The sequence below is a fragment of the Lycium barbarum genome, chromosome 9 (genome assembly GCF_019175385.1).
Source record: "Lycium barbarum isolate Lr01 chromosome 9, ASM1917538v2, whole genome shotgun sequence".
Taxonomy (NCBI): domain Eukaryota; kingdom Viridiplantae; phylum Streptophyta; class Magnoliopsida; order Solanales; family Solanaceae; genus Lycium; species Lycium barbarum.
This window is the reverse complement of record NC_083345.1, coordinates 9,071,292-9,090,862: the sequence shown is the minus strand read 5'-3', so window position 1 is coordinate 9,090,862 and position 19,571 is coordinate 9,071,292. Positions and strand designations below refer to the sequence as shown.

The 19,571-nt window shown below is 35.1% G+C and overlaps 2 protein-coding genes across 4 annotated transcripts; one reads left to right on the top strand and one right to left on the bottom strand.

The window, feature by feature from the left end:
• Positions 1-3,584: 3,584 nt before the first annotated feature.
• Positions 3,585-6,585, top strand: LOC132610229 (putative protein phosphatase 2C-like protein 44). The gene is made up of 5 exons (XM_060324531.1): positions 3,585-3,912; positions 4,302-4,613; positions 5,618-5,876; positions 5,971-6,110; positions 6,196-6,585. The coding sequence occupies exons 1-5, from the start codon at positions 3,877-3,879 to the stop codon at positions 6,331-6,333; spliced, it is 885 nt and encodes a 294-aa protein (XP_060180514.1). The 5' UTR covers positions 3,585-3,876; the 3' UTR covers positions 6,334-6,585.
• A 545-nt stretch (positions 6,586-7,130) lies between these two features.
• LOC132611503 (COP1-interacting protein 7) lies at positions 7,131-16,840 on the bottom strand. Of its 3 annotated transcripts, none has more exons than XM_060325920.1 (14): positions 16,717-16,840; positions 16,393-16,510; positions 15,327-15,506; positions 14,806-14,926; positions 14,685-14,724; positions 14,129-14,181; positions 14,005-14,051; positions 12,776-12,928; positions 12,456-12,652; positions 10,516-11,960; positions 9,488-10,393; positions 8,396-8,783; positions 7,692-7,757; positions 7,131-7,604 (listed from the first exon to the last, which is right to left on the bottom strand). In XM_060325920.1, the coding sequence occupies exons 2-14, from the start codon at positions 16,449-16,451 to the stop codon at positions 7,552-7,554; spliced, it is 3,708 nt and encodes a 1,235-aa protein (XP_060181903.1). In that variant the 5' UTR covers positions 16,452-16,510; positions 16,717-16,840; the 3' UTR covers positions 7,131-7,551. The 3 variants fall into 3 exon arrangements, with proteins under 3 accessions (XP_060181903.1, XP_060181901.1, XP_060181902.1); XM_060325918.1 differs by having other exon boundaries at positions 16,702-16,836; XM_060325919.1 differs by having other exon boundaries at positions 16,393-16,825.
• Between the last annotated feature and the right edge of the window lie 2,731 nt (positions 16,841-19,571).

Below are 19,571 nucleotides of genomic sequence, written 5' to 3'. Positions count from 1 at the left end.
ATCATATGAGGATGAACTTGTCCTTATCTCAAGGGGGTGACACTGTGTGCATTCTTTTCATCATACTAAAATTTGATGAGTAGCGTTACCCAATATATGTATTACGCAGTAAAAAAGTTTGATACTCGCATATTAGTCGAGGTCCAAATTAACTTAACCAAGACAACATAGTTATCAACATAAAAAAAATAGTTTATACCAGTAATATTGACAAAGAAATGTTACATGGTGTCCAATATAATACGACAATGAAATATAATTGCGAAAAAAGAAAACAAAAATCTCCAAATAAAAGATAAAAAAGGTTAATAACTTCCAAATTTATTTGCAGATTTGTTGCTCCTAGCATTACGGTATTATTTATTCTGACAGATTTACCATATTAGCACATGTGGGGTCCACAAGTAAAGGTGAGCGGGGCCTATAAATTCTTCACAAAATTCATAGTATTGATGTGAATAAATCGAAGTCTTCTCTTGCTGAATAAGTCATATAGGTAAACTAAATTTCTTCTAAGTAAAACTTTCAGATTTTGCTTGATTTTGAATATTTTCGTGTTTGACATTGATTTCTTCTTAAGAATGTCGAGTTCTCACCCTACATCATTTCAATGCCCTATATGTCACCAAGTCATTTACATTTATCAAGAATTCATGAATCATGTTCTATCTCACCCAATACAGCTAGAACAAGAGATACACATAGTAGAAAATTTAAACAGACAACTAGCACGAGATGCAAGATTAACGAGAAACGAGAGACACGTGTCCCGACAACCACAATCATACCGTCAACGTTCAATTAGAGGTAACAGTGGTGACCAATGCGTGCAAACAAATCGTGAGGCACATATGCAGTTGTCAACAAGGAGGAATCAAGTTAGGGTTTCAAATTCTACCGATATAAACATGACTGAAATTCCTTCTAAAATCACAAGACCTTTCATCGATCAGTTGGATGTTCCTATTCAGCATGTACTTAACAATGATAATGAAAATAATGAGTTAGACCTGACCTTAAGGCTTTGAGGCCAAGAGTATCCATGTCTGAAGGTTGTATTTCTATTTTGGTTTTTTTCTTCGCTTTCTTGTTTTTTCTATATTAGACCAAGTGGCAGTTGTTTGAATGATTTTTCAGACGGTTTTTGTTTTCATTTTAGTTACTTTCTTTTGCGAGTGTTATTCACCTTGGCATATAAAGTGCAAATTAATTTAATTTTTCTTACAACTATAGAAATTATTTTTAAAACTTCTTGTTCGTAAAATGCAGCGATTAAATAAAGATATCAACGGGGATTAACAACAAATAAAATTACATAATTTTGGCAGGGATTAAAAAAATATAAATATGATAATTTTTAACGAGTTAACGCGGTTTACCCGATAAGAAAATTGAGTAATCCATCTCCGTATCGATAAGCCGTTAACTAGAAAATCTTAATCCGTTCACCTACCGTTAATCCGATAACTCAAAACCAATAAGCCAATTTTACAGTTGCTTTATTGGTTACAGTTCGATTTTGAACAGCCTTACCTGCGATAGATGTCATTGCTACCGGCTTTAGAGTTTCTTTATCAAACAAGCACTTTTAAATGCACCATATAAGTTAATGTTTTCTCTAACATTTTAAAATCTTAATATTTAATTAAATAATTTTAAAATAAAGATAAACACATTTAGGCTCCGTTTGGACGTGGTTTGAACCATGGTTTGAAACATGATTTGAAACCATGTTTGGACATTTAATTTGCATATTTTAAGGAGTATTTTCTCTTATAGACATAAAAAAATCCATAAGTTGTGAAAATTATCAAAACATTCTCAATTCTTATACAATCTTACCAAATGAGCAAGTCATAGTTCATAACAAAATTAATACGCTAATTCATAACAACTGACTCAAAATTAATACTAGAAGACCTTTCTAAAAATACAACATCAATTGATCAAATTTTAGTTCAATAAATAAAATTGGTAGACATATATAAATTAAAAGGTTGGTAGACATAAATAAAATTTGGTGGAAGTTAATGAGATTGGTAAATGATTGATAGGGGTAATTGTTAAAAATATCTACCAACTTATGGATCTTTTTTTACAAAATATAAACTTATAGGTTAAATTTTATATTTTAAAATGTTAAAACCATGGTTTCAAACCATGACTGAAAACGCATGTCCAAACGCAGGTTTGAAAATTGATGGCCAAACGCCTACTTAGATGCTAAGAAAATTAGCGGGTTTAATTATTCATTGTTTAATTTAAAAATAATATCTTAATAATTCATATATGTATTTAGATTCTCATAATCTTTCACGGTCATAGAAATTTATTTATTTTTTCATTATCACAGACTCATATGATAATGCATGAATATAAACTAAAAATTAGTACAAACCATATTGACGCTTTTTATCCACCACCAAAGGATGTGGTGTAGCGGATGGGGCTGATCCTCCCTTAACTAAAGGTTTCGGGTTCGAGTCCTAGGTATGAAAAATTCTTGGTTGGGGGTGCTTCTCCCCAAATGAGGCCCTACGCGGCCGGAATCCGGATATAGTCGAGCTTCAATACGGGTCCCGGACACAGGGTGGGGGAAAAAACACACTTTTTATCCAATACTTTCGTACATTATACATTTTTCTCCTAAAATACTTAAGTTACACTTTATAAGCCGCCAGAACGTCAGTTTTTTTTTTTTTTGGTGCAAAGAACGTCGAAGTTACTTATCTCTTAACTTTTTTTCTTTTCGTCTTTGCTTTAAAACGAAATACTGTAAAATTTAATTAAAGTAGGTTGACAAAAAATAGAATCATCTGGTTTGTATGATAGATTCGAATTGCTTAATTTATAAAAAGGATTGGATTACTTGAAAGATAATTATTAAACAAAATTATAATAATATCTTTTACTGGAAGAGTGTGTAAGTTTTAGTTTTTTTCAAAAGAAATTTTTATACGTGAAAATTAAGGCAAAAGTAACCAACTCAATTAACTAAAATAATCAAATCAAACATTTAAAAAGACCATGAAGTGATGCATTTAATTATCTAAATTATCTATTTTCCTCATAATAAAGTCATCCTGTTCTTTTGATCAATTGGAGTAAATAGGCTCTGGATTTTCATCTTCAGTTTAAAAAATTAAATTTATAAATTTGAGACTGTAGATAATAATCAAATGTAGCATTTCAAATTTCAAAAATATTTCTCTAAAGGTATGAAATGTTTTCAAAATCTCATATTGGATTACCTGCATTCACTTAATATGGTGAATTTATCATATAGCACAAAGCAAAATATGTCAAACGTTATTTTTTTCTTTTTTACTTTTGAAGAAAATTATTTAGATGATGTAGTATTTAAGATAATGTACAAGAATTTAATTTTTTATCTATTGCTCATACAAAAAAAAATATTAAAAAAAAAATCACAATCCTTGAGAGTAATTTGAATGGCTCCAGTAAGTTATTCTCCCTTTTTTTCAGGTTAACATCTCATGCCTAGTATATATATAGTCATAGGATAAAACTTAAGCTATTAAGATAAATTAGCACTTTTTTACCCCAAATATTTTTACTATAACTGTGGTAAACATTCTTTTCTTCCTTTACAAAAATTATCTTTCATTCTTCTATTATCATTTGCTATTTTAAAAATTGCATTGATAAGTCTTGAAAACTTTCTTGATATACACGATTATAGTTGAACAAGAAAAAACAGAATAAATTTCTATTGCCAAAAACAAACTCTATCTCTCTATCAATCTCTATCTAAACAGTTTTTATTTTCAAAATCTTTTAGTTTTATTAAATCTCATTAACATCATCAAAAACCAAAGTCCAGTTCCATATATCTGCATATTGAAAGCTGAAAACATGGGCTTTAAGGATTTTCAACTCAAGATAGCAAAGGTATATGCTTCTTTCTGTTAACGTATATGCATTTTGTTTAATCTTTCACATGTCATCTATCAATAAGTTTTGAAGCAAAAACAAAAGAAAATGACGATGAAATCATTATAGATTCACTTCTAGATCGAAATTTTCATTTCCTTTAATTGTTCCAACAAAAATGCACTCAATCACCCTAATTTAATTTTGAAAATTCCTTATATCAAGGTTTTAACGATGGTTTGGAATTATTTAGTTTAATTACGAGATTTACAAAGTCCGCTATTGTTATATGTCACGGTTTAGAGTACTAGGCAGAAATCACATGTATAGGTGCATTTGTAACATGTGTTATGGTAACCATGCAAGCTTTTTGAATTTCTAAGTCTTCTTTTTGTTGATTGTGATAGAAACTTAGGCTGAAAAAATTTCTTGCCAAAAAAGAAGGAAACAAGAAGAGAGGATCCGGAAATGGAAAGAGGCTTTCATGGCTGACGCCAATAACTCATGGATACTACGTGGCGGAAGAAAGGCCATCGAGAGGCGGTGGGGCCAGGCCACAAACTCCTCAAAATAACAAGCTAGAATGTGATAAAGTGGTGGTGCAAAGGGAACAAGTGGAAGAACAAGAGTGGTGGTTTTATGGTGTTTTTGACACCCGAATTGGTGGTGGAGTTACCAAGTACCTGCAGACTCATTTGTTCGATAACAATCTTAATGAGGTAACTATCAGTATCATTATTATTATTATTAATTTATTATTATCTCTTTCTTTATTGTTTTTCTATTGTTGTTTCATTTACTTGGGTTATTTGTACTGTTTTTTGCTATTAAGTAGTATTTTTCTTTCTACAGTATTTTCATCATAGCTTTTACTCTTGTATTTGTCAAATCTGTTTTTGAAATCGCTTTTCTTGTGCTGAGGATCTATCGAAAATAATCTCTCTACCTCTCACAAGGTAGGCGTAAGGTCTATGTACATCTCCCCCTCACCAAACCCCACTTATGGAATCACACTGGATATGTTGTTGTTGTAATCTTAATGAGCTATTAACAAAACAAAGCATGAAAACAACATGATCTTAGGATTCTATTTTTTTTATCACCATTTTCTTGTGTTTTGTTAGATGACAATAACTTAGGTGTGATCGTTACTTATTTTGTCATTTAGGTAACAAAGCATGAAAATAAAATGTTCTTAGGATGTTTCCTAATTTCATCTCTTTCTTGTGTTGTTTTGTTTTGTCATCTTGTGTTGTTGGTCGTGCTGCAGCTTGCAAAATTGTTTTCATCTGTTTAAAGGTTGAGTTAAGGTTAAAACAAAAAGATGGCTTTATGGAATCTTATAATGCTTTCCTCTCAAATTGTTTTTATTTGTTTAAAGCTTGAGTCAAGGTTTTCATCTGTATGTCCCGAAGATGTTACAAATTTAAAAGTTTATGCAACGTATCTTGGTAGATAGTTAAAATATGTGTAAACACACACAAAAATAAATAAATTAAAAGGCCCTCAATGATAATCAATATGATTACCAATGAGAGTTCATTTTGATTGTTGGGCTAATCATTTTTGTTCCTTTTTAGTGTATCTGTAAAATCAAGGGGAACACCTATGAAATGTGATGCTGAATATACTATAACCATTATTAACCAAGAGACACATAATATGGAAAATTGTGGCTTAGTTGGAGGTGCTTAGCTAATTTTTTGTGCCTATTTTTCTTCAGTCACAGATGAGGAGGAAAAGCAAAGAAACATTGAAAAAGGCACATGTCCATGCAAAAGCTAAGGTCAGGGAAACAGAGAAACTAGAAAACTCCTGGAAAATGGGTTCAGCTTCAGCAATAGTCATCAATGGAGAGAAGCTAATACTGTTAAACATGGGTGAATACAAAGCTGTAGTATGCAGAGATGGCGAAGCTTTCGAAATTAACAGAAGGCAACAGCAAACAACAAAGCCACATTGGTCACATAAGCTCTTCCCAGGCATGATAATATGTCACCCTTTTTACCTCTTTTTGTGAAATTTCCTTTTGATGCAGAGAGACAAGCTGAGTTTATTGTTTTTGGTTCGTATCAGTTGTAAGAAGAATAGCTTCCGATTCTGGAAAGGGAGCTGGAGCTGATAAGCCTTCTAAAAGCTCGGAACTTGTTGTTGGTTCTGAAAAGATTGATCGCGATACTGAGTTTGTTATCCTAGCGAGTCCTGGCATATGGGAGGTAAGTTCAAAATCCAACACTAAAACACCCGGAAAAAAAAAAATTGTGGTAACTGTTGATTTCTGATTTGTGAAATTTTCAACAGGTAATGAAGCAGCAAGAGGCAGTGAACTTGATCAGACATTTGGAAGATCCACAAGAAGCTGCTGAATGTTTAGCCAAAGAGGCTTTGACTAGAATGAGCAAAAACAATGTTTCTTGCCTTATTATTAAGTTTGAGTGATGCAGAAATGAGAAAGTTTGTGTAGAACTTCTAGCATTTCTGAATGAAACTACACTTTGAATTTACATACTTTGTTATGAGCGATTCCCATTTACAGAACTGGGAAGTTATCCAATACAAATTAGGAGTAATATATTTAGCAAATTATTATTGCTTTTTCAAGCAATACTTCTGTAAGCTCAAGCTAGAATCTCATCATTAGTTTTGGTAAATGTCAAGAAAAAGAATTGCTGGATTACTACTTTTCTCTCTTTTCCCTCAATATACTTATTTCATTTTATGAACCGAGGGTGTATCGGAAATAGTTTACCTCACACAAGGTAGGGGTAAGGTCTGCGTACACCCCACCCGCTCTGAGAATCTCACTAGGTATGTTATTGTTGATACTTATTTCATTTTCTCTTCTCCAATTATTCTGCTTACAGATTTTACCAAATTGATACACCTACACATCCCGTGTTACTTTCTGTTTTCACTGCCATATTCTCCTCTTATGGAAAGTACAGTAGGCCATATAGCCAACCTGGATGGCCTACTAAAACGAAATGAGCAGTGAGGATTCATATAGTCGATCATGTGCTTAGTTGTTGTAGTATGTTTTCTCTCTTATATTCATTTCCAATGCTTTTGGCCTTAATATAGGCCACAACTGCTGCCTATTATATCACTTCACCTTCTTAAATCATAAGGTCATACACTGAAAAAAGTCCCTTATAATGCAAAGAAACTAAAATGAAGCAGCATTTGTATTATTGCGTCATTGAAGAGAAGGTTTATTTTACTATGAAACAACCACGGAAGGTCCCTCTCCAAGAGGAAATGACGGTAAAATATTAAAGAACCAAGCCAATGGGGACTGTTTAATGCAGTTTTCTGGAAGTTCCAGCTACTTAATGATTCAATACATAGGAGAAGGAGCGTTAATACTTTAAGCAATAAATATACAATAGGAACTGGAAAAATTTCTCGAGCATCTTCACTGCAAAACACCTAATCAAATCCAAACTGTAGAGTATATAGAGAGCAGACAGGCAGTCGAAGGTATATACATTTCTCATCTTAACAACCACACATTTTTACAGTAACTAAATTTACGAAAGAAACCGTTTTTGGGAAGTCATTAAGAGCTGTGAGGAAAATCCTAAAATGATGAATGATGTGTCACACCTCCTGCTGACAACCATAGGAGCACTTGAATAATCTTGATACTGAATATTTTCACCTTTTTTCACTAGTCTTGCTTCGAAAGGGAGATAACAAAGAGAGTCGAGCTGTATAAAAGTGTAAGCACCTCAGTTCCTCATTCATAAATATAAAAATAAACCTGTAAAAATCATGCAGATAATATTAAATCTTACACTTCTGAGAAACATTGCCAGCAGTTGGGGTTTCATCTTGGGAGATCAAATTCTTCAAAGTATAAACTGGAAGAGACAAGGTATAAGGTCAGCTTATAGATATTGACGAGCGGCAAGGGAGAAGAAATTATTGTGGATTCCACGTGAATTTCAGTTGTGCAGATGGAATTAGAGCTAAACGTTCAGGATGAAAACATAGTTGCCCATTGAGTTATTTAGAGTACATACAAATCAAAGAAATAAAAAAGCAGGGCATTTGGTCTATTGGTATGATTCTCGCTTTGGGTGCGAGAGGTCCCAAGTTCAATTCTCGGAATGCCCCTAGTTAATACAAGTTTGGAAGGGGAGCCTTGGCGTAACTGGTAAAGTTGCTGCCATGTGACCAGGAGGTCACGGGTTCGAGCCGTGGAAACAGCCTCTTGCAGAAATGCAAGGTAAGGCTGCGTACATTAGACTCTTGTGGTCCGGCCCTTCCCCGGACCCCGCGCATAGCGGGAGCTTAGTGCACCGGGCTGCCCTTTTTTTTTTTTTTTTACGAATCAAAGAAATCTTCCCAAAACTGTACATTGAGTCGTCATTATATTTTTGGACGAGAATATCTTTATAGGAGAATTATTCCAGACCTAGTCCTCCATAATTTCAAAAGGAAACGTGTTATCGATGTTTTCAGCTACGGCTAGTTAAGAGATCTGAAAGTTCATTACCTTCACCAGGCAAGGAAGCATTTGTGGCACTATCATCCTGCTTGATGCTACTCATGCTTGTACCATTTGATTCCGCTCCTGCAGAGGTGTGGTTCTTCTTCGCAAACCTCAAGAGGCGTTTAAAACCTTTTGGTGATTCCTTCACTTGAGTCTTTTCTGCAGCTTCTGGATTGTTATCTACTCTAACAGTGTGAATATCAGGTGCATGAGCTTTGGCAATTTCTTTAACTGTTGATCCTGTGTCTGAGCTCGATGGGGGTGCTTTAACAAACTCCAAGTTTCTGGTACAAGGGTCCTCTATGGAGGAGACACGAGCATATGGAGCACGATAAACAGTACTTCCGATATTTGCAAACTTGGGAGTGTCATCCGCATAACTCGTCCCTGTCTGCAAATATTAAGGTGGAACATTCAATTTCTAGAGTTGCATATGCAGCTGATGTTAAGTCAATCAGAACTCAAACAAACAAAGCAGAAATTAAAACTTTTACCAATTAAAATATGCTAATGAGAATAACCCCTGGAGCCATGTAAATGATAAAATATAAACCCATTGGCAGATAAATGGTTACAAATATCCATGAGCACAATTATACATGCTCAGCTGAAATTTAATTTCAAACCGACATGTTATTAAATTGAAACAATAGCTCTCTCACATCACAGAATATCCATCAGGCACCCAAGAACATTAAAGCACCCCTTAACCCCACCCCCCAACACCCCCATGCCAACAAAGAAAAAATAATCAAATGATATAAAGCAAATTCATATTCCAGAAAAAACTAAAATGTCTATTTTGATTCTGATTTAAAAAATAGCAGTAAAAAGATTAATTTAATTTGCCTATGCTGCTTCTGAAAAAAAGGTTTGCTATATCGGGAAAAATTTTAATGAAGAAAGTCAGGGACATTTTATCTTCATGATCTACTCATGGTCTGTAACTTACCATACGTTCAACTGAGATAGATAGCCAATGAACTGCAAGATTTTTTAGTAATTGTGTTGTGTTAACGGAAGCATCAAAGAGTGTGTTAATGGAAGTATCAAAGAGTGCCAGCTTTTAATTTTACCAAACTCTACTATTCCTACCTCATGGGAATTTGGCAGTTCTTGCAGTTGGCTAGGAACAGGAACTCTGATAAATCCTTCAAAGGGTGAGGGTGGGTCACGTGTAGAGGCATAGTCAGTTTTCTCTACACTGTCAATGTGGTCACACTCTTCCACGACCAAAGAGGACTTCTCCTTCTCAAGCATAACAACAGTTTTCTCAATAATGTTTTCATCTAGATCATTCTTGTATGATTGAATGCCTTCAGATGCTACAGAAGGCCTGTCATTCTTCTCCTTTGCTATAATCTCCGCAGCTGGTTTTTCTTGTGGTAAATCTGACGAATCTTTGGTAGTTCTGATTTTCAGCTCAGGAAGAGTTGCAGCCTTCTTTTTGTCAAGGTCTATGATGGCAGATATTTTCTTGCTCTCTGGCACATCAGAGCGCTTTGTCTTGGACACTGGTTCAGCACTCCGAGCCTTGGGCTTTGATAGTTCAGCACTTTGTGCCTTCCGTAAAGTATCAGGCTTGCTGCTGATTGCTTTGGGCTCTGATAATCTTCTTATTCGTGCCATGGATGCTTTTGAATCAGGTGTAACACCATTGTTTTTTTTTTTCGGTTCAGATAAGGATGACGCTGATCTACTCAATTTGTTACTACCTGCCAACTTGCTGCCATCAGTTGATTTGCTGGCTTTAGAGCCCTTTTGCAAATCACTTGACCCGAGCGAAGTTCTTATTTTGGTTCTTTGCAATGGCGACGAGGATCCAGGCTCTGAGTCACTGAACTTAGATCCCCTGAAGGTGCCAGGAGAGCTTTTTGCTGGCAATTTTCTTGTTTGGGTTGTTGATGCTGGAGAGCGACCAGAGCTGGAGCCACCTCTGGATGCAATTCTCTTTTGTCTTTCCAGTTTTAATGCTTCAATGCGCTTTTGGTCAGCCTCTTCCTGCAAAATTTTGAAGTTCCACCTAAACAGGTTAGATTTTCCAAAACATCGAGCTATACTAATAAATTATATTGTGTACTGCCAAAAAAGGGGAAAAGTGAGAAAAAGTTAAGTCAGTGTACCTTTTCTTTTTTCATCTTCTGCATATCAGCTTTGAAGGATCTTATCCTCTCAGCGCGTGCTCGTGCATCATCCAAAGGACTTGACTTTGACATTTTTCCTTTTCTTATTGGTCCTCCACTCCTTTTCTTATCCGAAGTATCAACAGTAGCTTTTGACCTGCGATCTTTCTCTGATTTTTTAGAACCTTCCTTAGCCTCATTTGAGACTCCATTCTTTCTTTTATCCTTTGAAGCAGAACCTTCAATGCAAACCTGCATTTCATAGTCAAAAGCAGGGTCATAGACACCTGAAATCTTTTCTGTTCCACGTTCAGGCATCATGCTCAAATCATTAGGCTCGTAGCTCATAATTCCAGCAGAGTTGTTTTCTGATTTTTGATGCATTGATGGAAGCTCAGACTCCATGTTAATGGCAGTTCTACCGTCTGGTCCAACGCCATCCAATGACATTGACCTAAAAGGTACTATAAAAGACTCATCAGTCATATCATGTGAGGAAGCTTTGTCTAGCTTATTAGTATGCTCAAATGCATTTACTGCAAGAGGATCTAATGAATTTCTCAGCCCTGATTGATTTTCTCGACCATTTAACATAAATTCATCATTTGCAGTTCTAGGCATGACTTTTCTCCCATTTATTTCAGTAAAGTGCATGTCCATTTGGTCACCAAGTCCTTGAGCATTGTCATATCCTCTGCTAGAAAGTAGAACTTCACCATTGGCGATGGTACTTTTTGGTCTCCTCCTTGCATCTTTCTCCATTGCAAACATGCCATCTTTGTCAGCATAACGTTCTTCTTCATTACCTTTCAATAAACAATTTTGAAATGCCAGCCAATGCCCACCATCAGGTTCCTTCTCACAAACAGTATCATCATATGAAATTGATTCATCCTGAAGCTTTGTGCGGCTTCGTCTTGTTTTTGGTGACCGTGAAGTTTGCTTGTTCACTGGATTGTGACCGTTGCCTTCTAAATCTTCACTATCAACATCTTTTTCCGAACCAGAAGCTGCTTCTGATTCGCTATCACTAGAGTTCTTTGCCTTAGAAGTGATATAATTAATGTTACGTATAACAACCTTTCCTGATTTATTTTTCCTTGACCGACCAGCCTTCTTTCTTTGACTATGAGACCCTTCACTGTCCATTTCTTCACCCTCCTCTGAATCACTGTTGCTCTCTCTCCTATCCAAAGACCGTCTTTTCTGTCTACTTCTCGGAGTGACACCCGTTGGAGAGTTTTCCATTCCTGGATAAGGATGTTGATAGGGATGCCCATTTCCGGGATAAGCTGGATAGTATGGTACTCCTTGCATGGGATATCCTTGAAAAGGAGGTAAGGCAGAGGGAGGAGAATGCATTGCCCACGGTGGAAACATTGGATGCATATATTGATATTGTTGTTGACCATTTGGGCTTTGTTGATCAAATGGAGGCCTTTCCCCTATATTGCAAAAGAATATATCAAAACTTACCAACTCTATCAAGAAGGCACACGTTGTACAAAAATATAACATGCCTATATCATCCTACTCAATCCTCATAAACGGTAAGATTATATCCAAGGTCAGAACTGAAAGGATCCCAAACCGAATGAACATTTTGTATGTTGAAAAAGAAAAACGAAAACCAGAACCTTGATGACTAAAAGAATGTATGTTATTATTATTTGTCATAAGTCATCCAATAAGTTTTTGGAAAAAAATCCTCTAAAAATCTCCAGAAACATGTCTAGAGTTCCTCGGTTGACAAATTCTGGCACAAGGTTATCTGGACCATCCCTTACCAGTAATTTTCCATACAGCTTAAAGTTGAGTGAAATATAAAGTTAGGCTAGGTTAGTCAAACCTCCCAGAGACAATTATATGGCCTTGGCCAGATGCCTATATGACGGACAAGTTATGATAAGAGTAGCCTTCAATGGGATTTGCTTCTTTACCTGAATTACCATTATCAGAAGCCATCTCGCTGTTGGAATCAAACTGCTTATTAGCAACATTAGAGAGCTGAATTCCAGATGCATTCATTGCAGCAATGTCTAATTGATTTGCCATTGCTTCTGCAGCTTCAATTTCAACCCATTGTCCATTTTCATGCTTTTTCTTCCACAGTTCCATAAATCTTACACATGCATCTCTGCCACATGAAAACACATAATGAATCATAGAATCGTTTTTGCGATGTTTATTAAATTAACCTTTTATTTGTGTTTCTTTTAATAGTTTGGAAGGGAAGTAGAAGTTGCTTCTGGTTGCTTACCTTAAGCGCGAAGCACCAAAAGATTCAGAAAATGATACCATTTGTGCCATCCGATCAATATCAAAACCAGCAGCTACAGCACGAGCGAATGCCATTCCTTGTTCTTTTTGAAGCACAGACTTGCGAGTCTCCAGAACCTTCAAAAGCTGTACTCTGGATAAGAAAAATCAATAAAACCGCATTGGAGCTGTTACTGAACTTGAATAATTTGGCTCTCATATATGTTACAAGCTCAGAGGAACTCCATATAAGTTTCTGGAGATTCTTTAAGGTCTCTGTAACCAATAACAAACTGAAGGAAACTTCAAAAGCATGAGCATAGGCTGGTGACATACAACTTATGTAAATACTGAAAAGTCGAAATAAAAGATGAGCAAATCCTGCCTTTATTTTGACTGGCCCAGGTTAAAAGGCAAATGAGCTTGAACTCGCCGACATAATATGGAATATTGAAGCAAAGCCGACATACATGTTACTCGGACTCTCCCAAAATGTCGTCGGGTGCGTGTCGGATCCTTCAAAAGTAGTGTATTTTTGGAGGATCCGACACAGGTGTGGCAACACTTTTTTAGAGTCCAAGGAACTTATTACAGACTAAGGGGCTGCATACAAGGATTTGATTTAAAGTGGAGAATCATGAACAAGGACAGGAGTGCAATTGATCGATAAAATAATACTGAATTTTGACTAGCCATGATTTGAATAAAATGGAGAATCGTGAATATTGACATACAACTAAGAGAAATAGCTAACAATGCTAAGTTAGAAATCCTTCTCAACTTTATCAACAAAAAAGAAATCCTAGTTCTTCTCAATTTGACCATAGTGATTTCACTGATTTACTTCCTAACATTACGACTGCAACAAACGCACAGGTGGATCCCCGACTTTAACTTGATGGGTTCAACCTTTACAATTATTAGTACTGAACTCACTATACTCTTAAAATTATGGGTTTAGAGTAAAGTATTTGCTGAAATTTTATAGTTTTTCACACATGTAACTATGTTCCGTGTCAAAAATATGAGTTCGGTTGAACCCGTAGCACTAAAGCTACATCTGTCACTGACAACGGAACAGAGATGCAAAAAAGAATCTGAACAAATTTTTCTACTTGATAAATCATCAGCAAAAAATCTTAATTCATGCGATGATGAAGTGAGACCACAGTCCCACGTGTAATTTCAATGAACAGAAAAATCTGCTGAAATGATTTGCCACTCACATACCTTGAATTTTCTTCCTGCGAATCTGTTTGAGGTCGATGTTCCCCAGGCTGCCCGAAAAATAAACCAGATAAGGAAAAATGATTAATGTGTGCAACATTTGAAAGAATACAACATAACCACTCACCTTGTAAAGGACAATAGCTTTCTCCTCATTGACATCTGCTGTAGATTTAGTACCTGTCAATAGTTCCGTGCTTTTCAGTATATGTGTCATTTTTTTAAATTTTTTTTTGATCAAGTAAAAGTATTTTCTTTCATAAACATGGCCAAAAAACGACCGTATACAAGGGATATACCAAAAGATAAAGAACCTACAAAATTGATTCTCTACAAACTAGCAATTTCACATAACACTGGAGGATATAGCCCACTACTACTTAGCTGATAAAAGGGGAAGAAGAAGAAGAAGAAGAAAACTTTATTGACAAAAATAAGTAAGGAACTAGCAGTGTCTAGATATCGGCATCAAAAGCAGTATTTCCTTGCAAATGGAGGAACCGATCAATGAGCAATGGGGGAAAAAAAGAAGTTAAAAAGTGGAAAGAGTTAGATTAGTCAAGAAACGAAGACCATAAAGTTGAGAACAGAGTATCACTTGACCTGTGTGATGATGAGAAAGAAAAAGAAAAAGAACTGGCCTTATTTTGTTAATAATGATACAAGTTTTCACTCAGAAGTACCTGCAAACTTCCCTGCTGATTTTGCCTCTTTGTATTCAACCTGTTAAAGAAATAAAAGTGTTGGACCGGCGTCTTGACAATCAATGACACATGAAATTTCTGAAGATCAGTAAATACTTACTCGCCCTTGTCCACTATCATTGTTTCCCTGAAGGGCAATTGCTTCCTCAATCTGCAAGATCTCAGATTCTATGGTGTATACCCTTTCCAGAATCTCCGGAGTGCTCACAAAGCGGACAAACCTGTTAACAGAAAGAAACATTGGACCAATTGATATTTATCCCAAAAAAACACTGGACTGATTTGTTCGTACACCTTTATCACACTCGTATTCTCTTTTTACGGCGGGGGGGGGGGGGGGGGGGGGGGGGGGAGTTATCATGACTGAACTCCTGGACGCTCCAGATTAAACATTTACATGATAAATGCTTACAAGAGTTATTTTGGTTTAGTATGGACTGTCCCTAACGAAGGTTCCGAACATTTTAGCGAGAAATGTAAATGAAAAAGTTTATCCCTTTGCACATAAGACATGGACTATCATGGAAACATTCCCAGTTCATAAGCTACGCACATGTAAGAACATATGAAATTGATTAGATAATTGGAATTCTTACAAGGTCAACATAAAGTTGCACGAACCTTTCCACTGTGCCCTTTGTAAACCATGGAGCATCAACATCAGTATCCGGTTCCAGCAAAATTGAGTAACCACCCTTTGCAATTTGATCCTGAGCAGTTCCCAAGTGAGCAAGAAAAGGAGTAAGCAATCCAGAAGCTATTTTTTCTTTCTTGTCATTGGCTATAATGAATAAATCACACCTGAAAAGAAGAAGCATTTGATTAGTACAGAGAAAGTCAGCAGCTCCGCGCTCAGCTACATATTTTCATATCCAAAAGCGCAATAACTAATTGACTACAGCTATGCCACTCAAAATACTAGAAGTTCTATTAGCACCCGTTCTGTAATGAAGAGAGAAGTAGAGAGATAAATTGCCATTGCCACTGCAGATGTTATTGATTTCTCAGTTTGCACCAAGAAAGATAAAACAAGAGTAGTAACTAACTTGGGTGCAGAATTCACGTCTATCCAGATTTCAGACTCTTGTAACAATCGGACAGCAATGTCATTTCCATTCAATTAGTTATAAGAGAGAAAAAAGCAGAAAAGTCCTAACCACCTTTGGGGAAAAGATAAAAGACTGTAAGAAATCATCCTTTCAGCAAAACCACATATTCCCTGATTTACTAAGGGACGACGGTATTCAAGGCTGAAAAACAGGAATGTTGAATATCCAACTGGATTCTCAATCTATATGTTCAAGGAGGTTTGAATTTTTTACACAATAATTCTAACTGTGACCACATGCAAAAAACAGAAAAAATCAGAAGTACATTAACAATTAACTAAACTTCAATCTCATACAAGTTGGTGTTTGCTATATGAATCCTCTACATCCATTCTGCTCTATTCAGGCCCATTTCCCTCCAACACTAGCAAATAATGTAAGACAAAATCAGTTCACTCTAAAACTAAACATTCTCTAAATCTCACATTTTTTTTTCTAACATGCATATACTCAAAAAGATGCACATAATCATCATCAATCATATAAACCCAAAGAGATCAATTAACATCCATATACACACAGCAATTCTAAAACACCATTACATGAAATATTAACCAAATAAAGAGGACATTATTTACCTAGTTCTAGTAGGAGTGAGCTGAAATACAACTGAGTCAAGTAAAGTACTGGACTTCATTCTTGCAGCTCCAATTTGCTTCACCACCAACACTTAGATCTTAAAATAAGCTCCCAAATCTTCAAACAAACAAACCCCACAGACTAATCAGTAATACTTCATTGTTTTCAACATCAAGAAATCTTTTTTACACTAGAAAAACACAAAAGATCACTTTTTTTATGAGAAAGAGAGCAAAAGGGTATGTTCAGACCAAAAAGATTAAAGCAAAAGCTAAAGAAAACTAAGCTTTTAATGGTTGTTTTCATACATTTTTGACACTAACCCAAATCAAAATGTCATTCAACAAATCAAGATTCAAGCTTTACACACAATATAGCTCAAAAAACACACACTCACACACACAACTATGTGTATATTTGTGTAAATAGAAAAGGATCCAAAGAAAAATCTACTCCATATAAGAACAAGATTCGCCCGTTGGATACTGCCTGAAGTAAAATGAAAGAAAGATCAAGGGTGTTTTAGGTATTTTACGGAAAAGTGGAGCATTAAAAGATGAAAGGAAAATGAGAGAGTATGATAAAAATAGTCTCATATGTTTGAGGGTAGGTTCAAAATAGTCCCTTAAGTATGTATTAAACAGTTTTAATTCTTTATAGTTTGCCAAAAGTTAATATTTTTAGTCTCGGTCAAATATTCACCTAACTCTATCTGTTAGATTTGACGTGAAATATAATAAAAAAAAAAAAAAGAAATTAGCAAGACCTTGTATTTAGATTTATTTCTAGTATTTGGCGAATTTTTTAAGGTATAATTTTTGTTATTTTTATATCTTTTTAGTGTATAATGCAGTTTTTTACTTCACACATTTTAAGATTTGATGGAACTTTCTCGATATTTATGCTTAAATCTTCTTTATATCGTTTTCATTAAATCTAACGAATGTAAATTGTTAAATATTTATTGGAGACTAGAAGTTGTAACTTTTTGTACACTTAAAGAACCAAAACTGTTTAATGCATAATTAAGGGACTATTTTGAGCCCACCCTCAAACATAAGGGATCATTTTTGTCATTTTCTCGACAAAATGGAGAAGGTGTGATGAGGGAACTTTTTTAATAAAGTGACAAAAGTACCCTTGAAGTGGGAGTGCTTTGTCCAGTGTGGAAATGTGAAACCACAGTGAGTGGTGCTAATTTGCGCCTAGGAAAAGTGAGAGCTCTCTTTTTTGGTGGTGACAAGTCAAAGGGGCAGTTGTACACATCAATTATGCACTTAATTGCTTTTTTTTTTCTTAACACTATTTTATGATTGCTATTGTTCCTTTTTATGAATGTTTGTACTGCTTTTTCTTATTTATTTTTTTCCACCCAGTGTCTGATACCGATTGGAGCTCAACTATATTCGAATTCGTGCCGGGTAAAAATCGACTTTTCTTATTAATTGGTATATTTTTTCACTATCGTATTTTCTTTTTTCATAACTGTTTTGACTTGTCACACTTAAGTCTAGTGTCTTTTGAAAACAACTTATCAATCTCCACGGAATAGGGATAAAACATGTACATTATATATTTTCCGAACCCCACTTATGGAATTACACTTGGTACGTTGTGGTTGTTATTGTTGTTGTTTGTCTCTGTAGACTTTTCCACGTAGAGAAGATATTAAATTTTTTATTTATAATCTTTAAATATTATTGCTCTTATTTTTATATAAGGAGTGTGACATTCGGTTGCATGTTCTTGTTGGTACCAATTTGCAACTATTATAATGTCTATTCTTAGAGCAAATCGAACCAAAGAGACTATTTATTAATCAAGCCATAATGTAAAATTCAAGCAATTAGAGGAAATGGTGCGGTTTCATCTTAAGAATGTCCCCAAGTACTAAAACTGCTTCTTTTTCTCTAATCCAATTTATGGGGGGAGGGGTTGATTGTTTTTCACTTTACCACGTCAAACTTTAGTGAATAAACATTCCTTCTGCAACTTTGCATAGGACAAAGACACACCCACCCACCCCCCACCCCCTAACCAAGCAACAACTTAGTAAGAAATTGCATATTAAGGGGTTATTGAGTCTTGTTTGATCGAGATTAAAGGCACAAAGTGAGCTAACTATTCTATAACTTGTTTTATATGTGAGGCTAACGCCAATTCTTAAAGAACGTATGAGATTTATTATTATTGATGAGCCATATAACTTATTTGGAAGGACCAGACTACCTTTTATGTTCAGTCAAAGAACGTATTGCTTCTTATACTCTAGAGTTGTTTCATAATGTTAGGATTTGGAGTTATCTTTTGAGGTTGTGCACATTATTTGATTGATTTGAGATTAGTTATTATCATGCGAATGGACACAGATTGTGTTTAATTTCATGGCTAGTTGTTATTTCAATACTTATGAGTTTGTGAATGTATGATTGGCTGAACATAGATGTGATTGATAAGTAATAGATCCAGATGGATGGAGTCCTGGTGATACAAAAAAGAAGACTTTATCAGATTCCACAGTAAGTTGAGTTTTCCTTTAACTCTTTTAATGTTCCTCAGGCCTCTAATTTTGGACCGTACGTGACGGAAAAATAATCTAAAAAATATTTCCTATAATGAATTTTGTTTTTTCCCACATAAATGGTATTCTTCCCAAACAATATGACACCAAATACACCTTTGGTTTTATTAAATGAGCTGTGACAATAAAGACACAAAGTAAAGAAGCCAAACACTGAATATAAGTATCATACCTAATACTACTACATGCAATGAATTTGGGCACATGATTGCCTTAAACGCCACAAAATGTTGAAGAAAGGTTTCATGGGTTTTGGGGAAAGAAATAACACATATGGTATGTCTGTTGCATTGGTTAGCAAAAAAAAGTTTGTCATGAATAAAGTCAATTATTGGAATAACAACATTGGATGCTCCTAACAGAGATTTCTGGATCTGTTAATACTGCTCAAGATAAAATATAAGTTTTCTGTTAATGTAGTCCAAGATGTTTCTGTATTTTATACTTTATTTTTATTTTTTTATCGCAAAAGAAAATATTTCTGGTCATGTGATTTCTGTAAGAGTTCAAGCACACGCCTTTCCTAATTTCTTTACATTTTTGCTGTAGAGTCAATGATCGTTGGAATATATTTAAGGAAAAGAAAAAGGAGAAAAC

Bases quoted from the DNA above. Each gene is read 5' to 3' on its own strand.
- LOC132610229 (XM_060324531.1), top strand. From the start codon at position 3,877: ATGGGCTTTAAGGATTTTCAACTCAAGATAGCAAAG. The intron at 4,614-5,617 runs GTAACTATCAGT...ATTTTTCTTCAG, and splicing joins TCGATAACAATCTTAATGAG to TCACAGATGAGGAGGAAAAG. The intron at 5,877-5,970 runs GCATGATAATAT...GGTTCGTATCAG, and splicing joins GTCACATAAGCTCTTCCCAG to TTGTAAGAAGAATAGCTTCC.
- LOC132611503 (XM_060325920.1), bottom strand. From the start codon at position 16,451: ATGAAGTCCAGTACTTTACTTGACTCAGTTGTATTTCAGCTCACTCCT. The intron at 15,507-16,392 runs GTAAATAATGTC...TCTTCTTTTCAG, and splicing joins CTCACTCCTACTAGAACTAG to GTGTGATTTATTCATTATAG. The intron at 7,758-8,395 runs GTAATGAACTTT...TGTCTCTTCCAG, and splicing joins TGCTTCCTTGCCTGGTGAAG to TTTATACTTTGAAGAATTTG.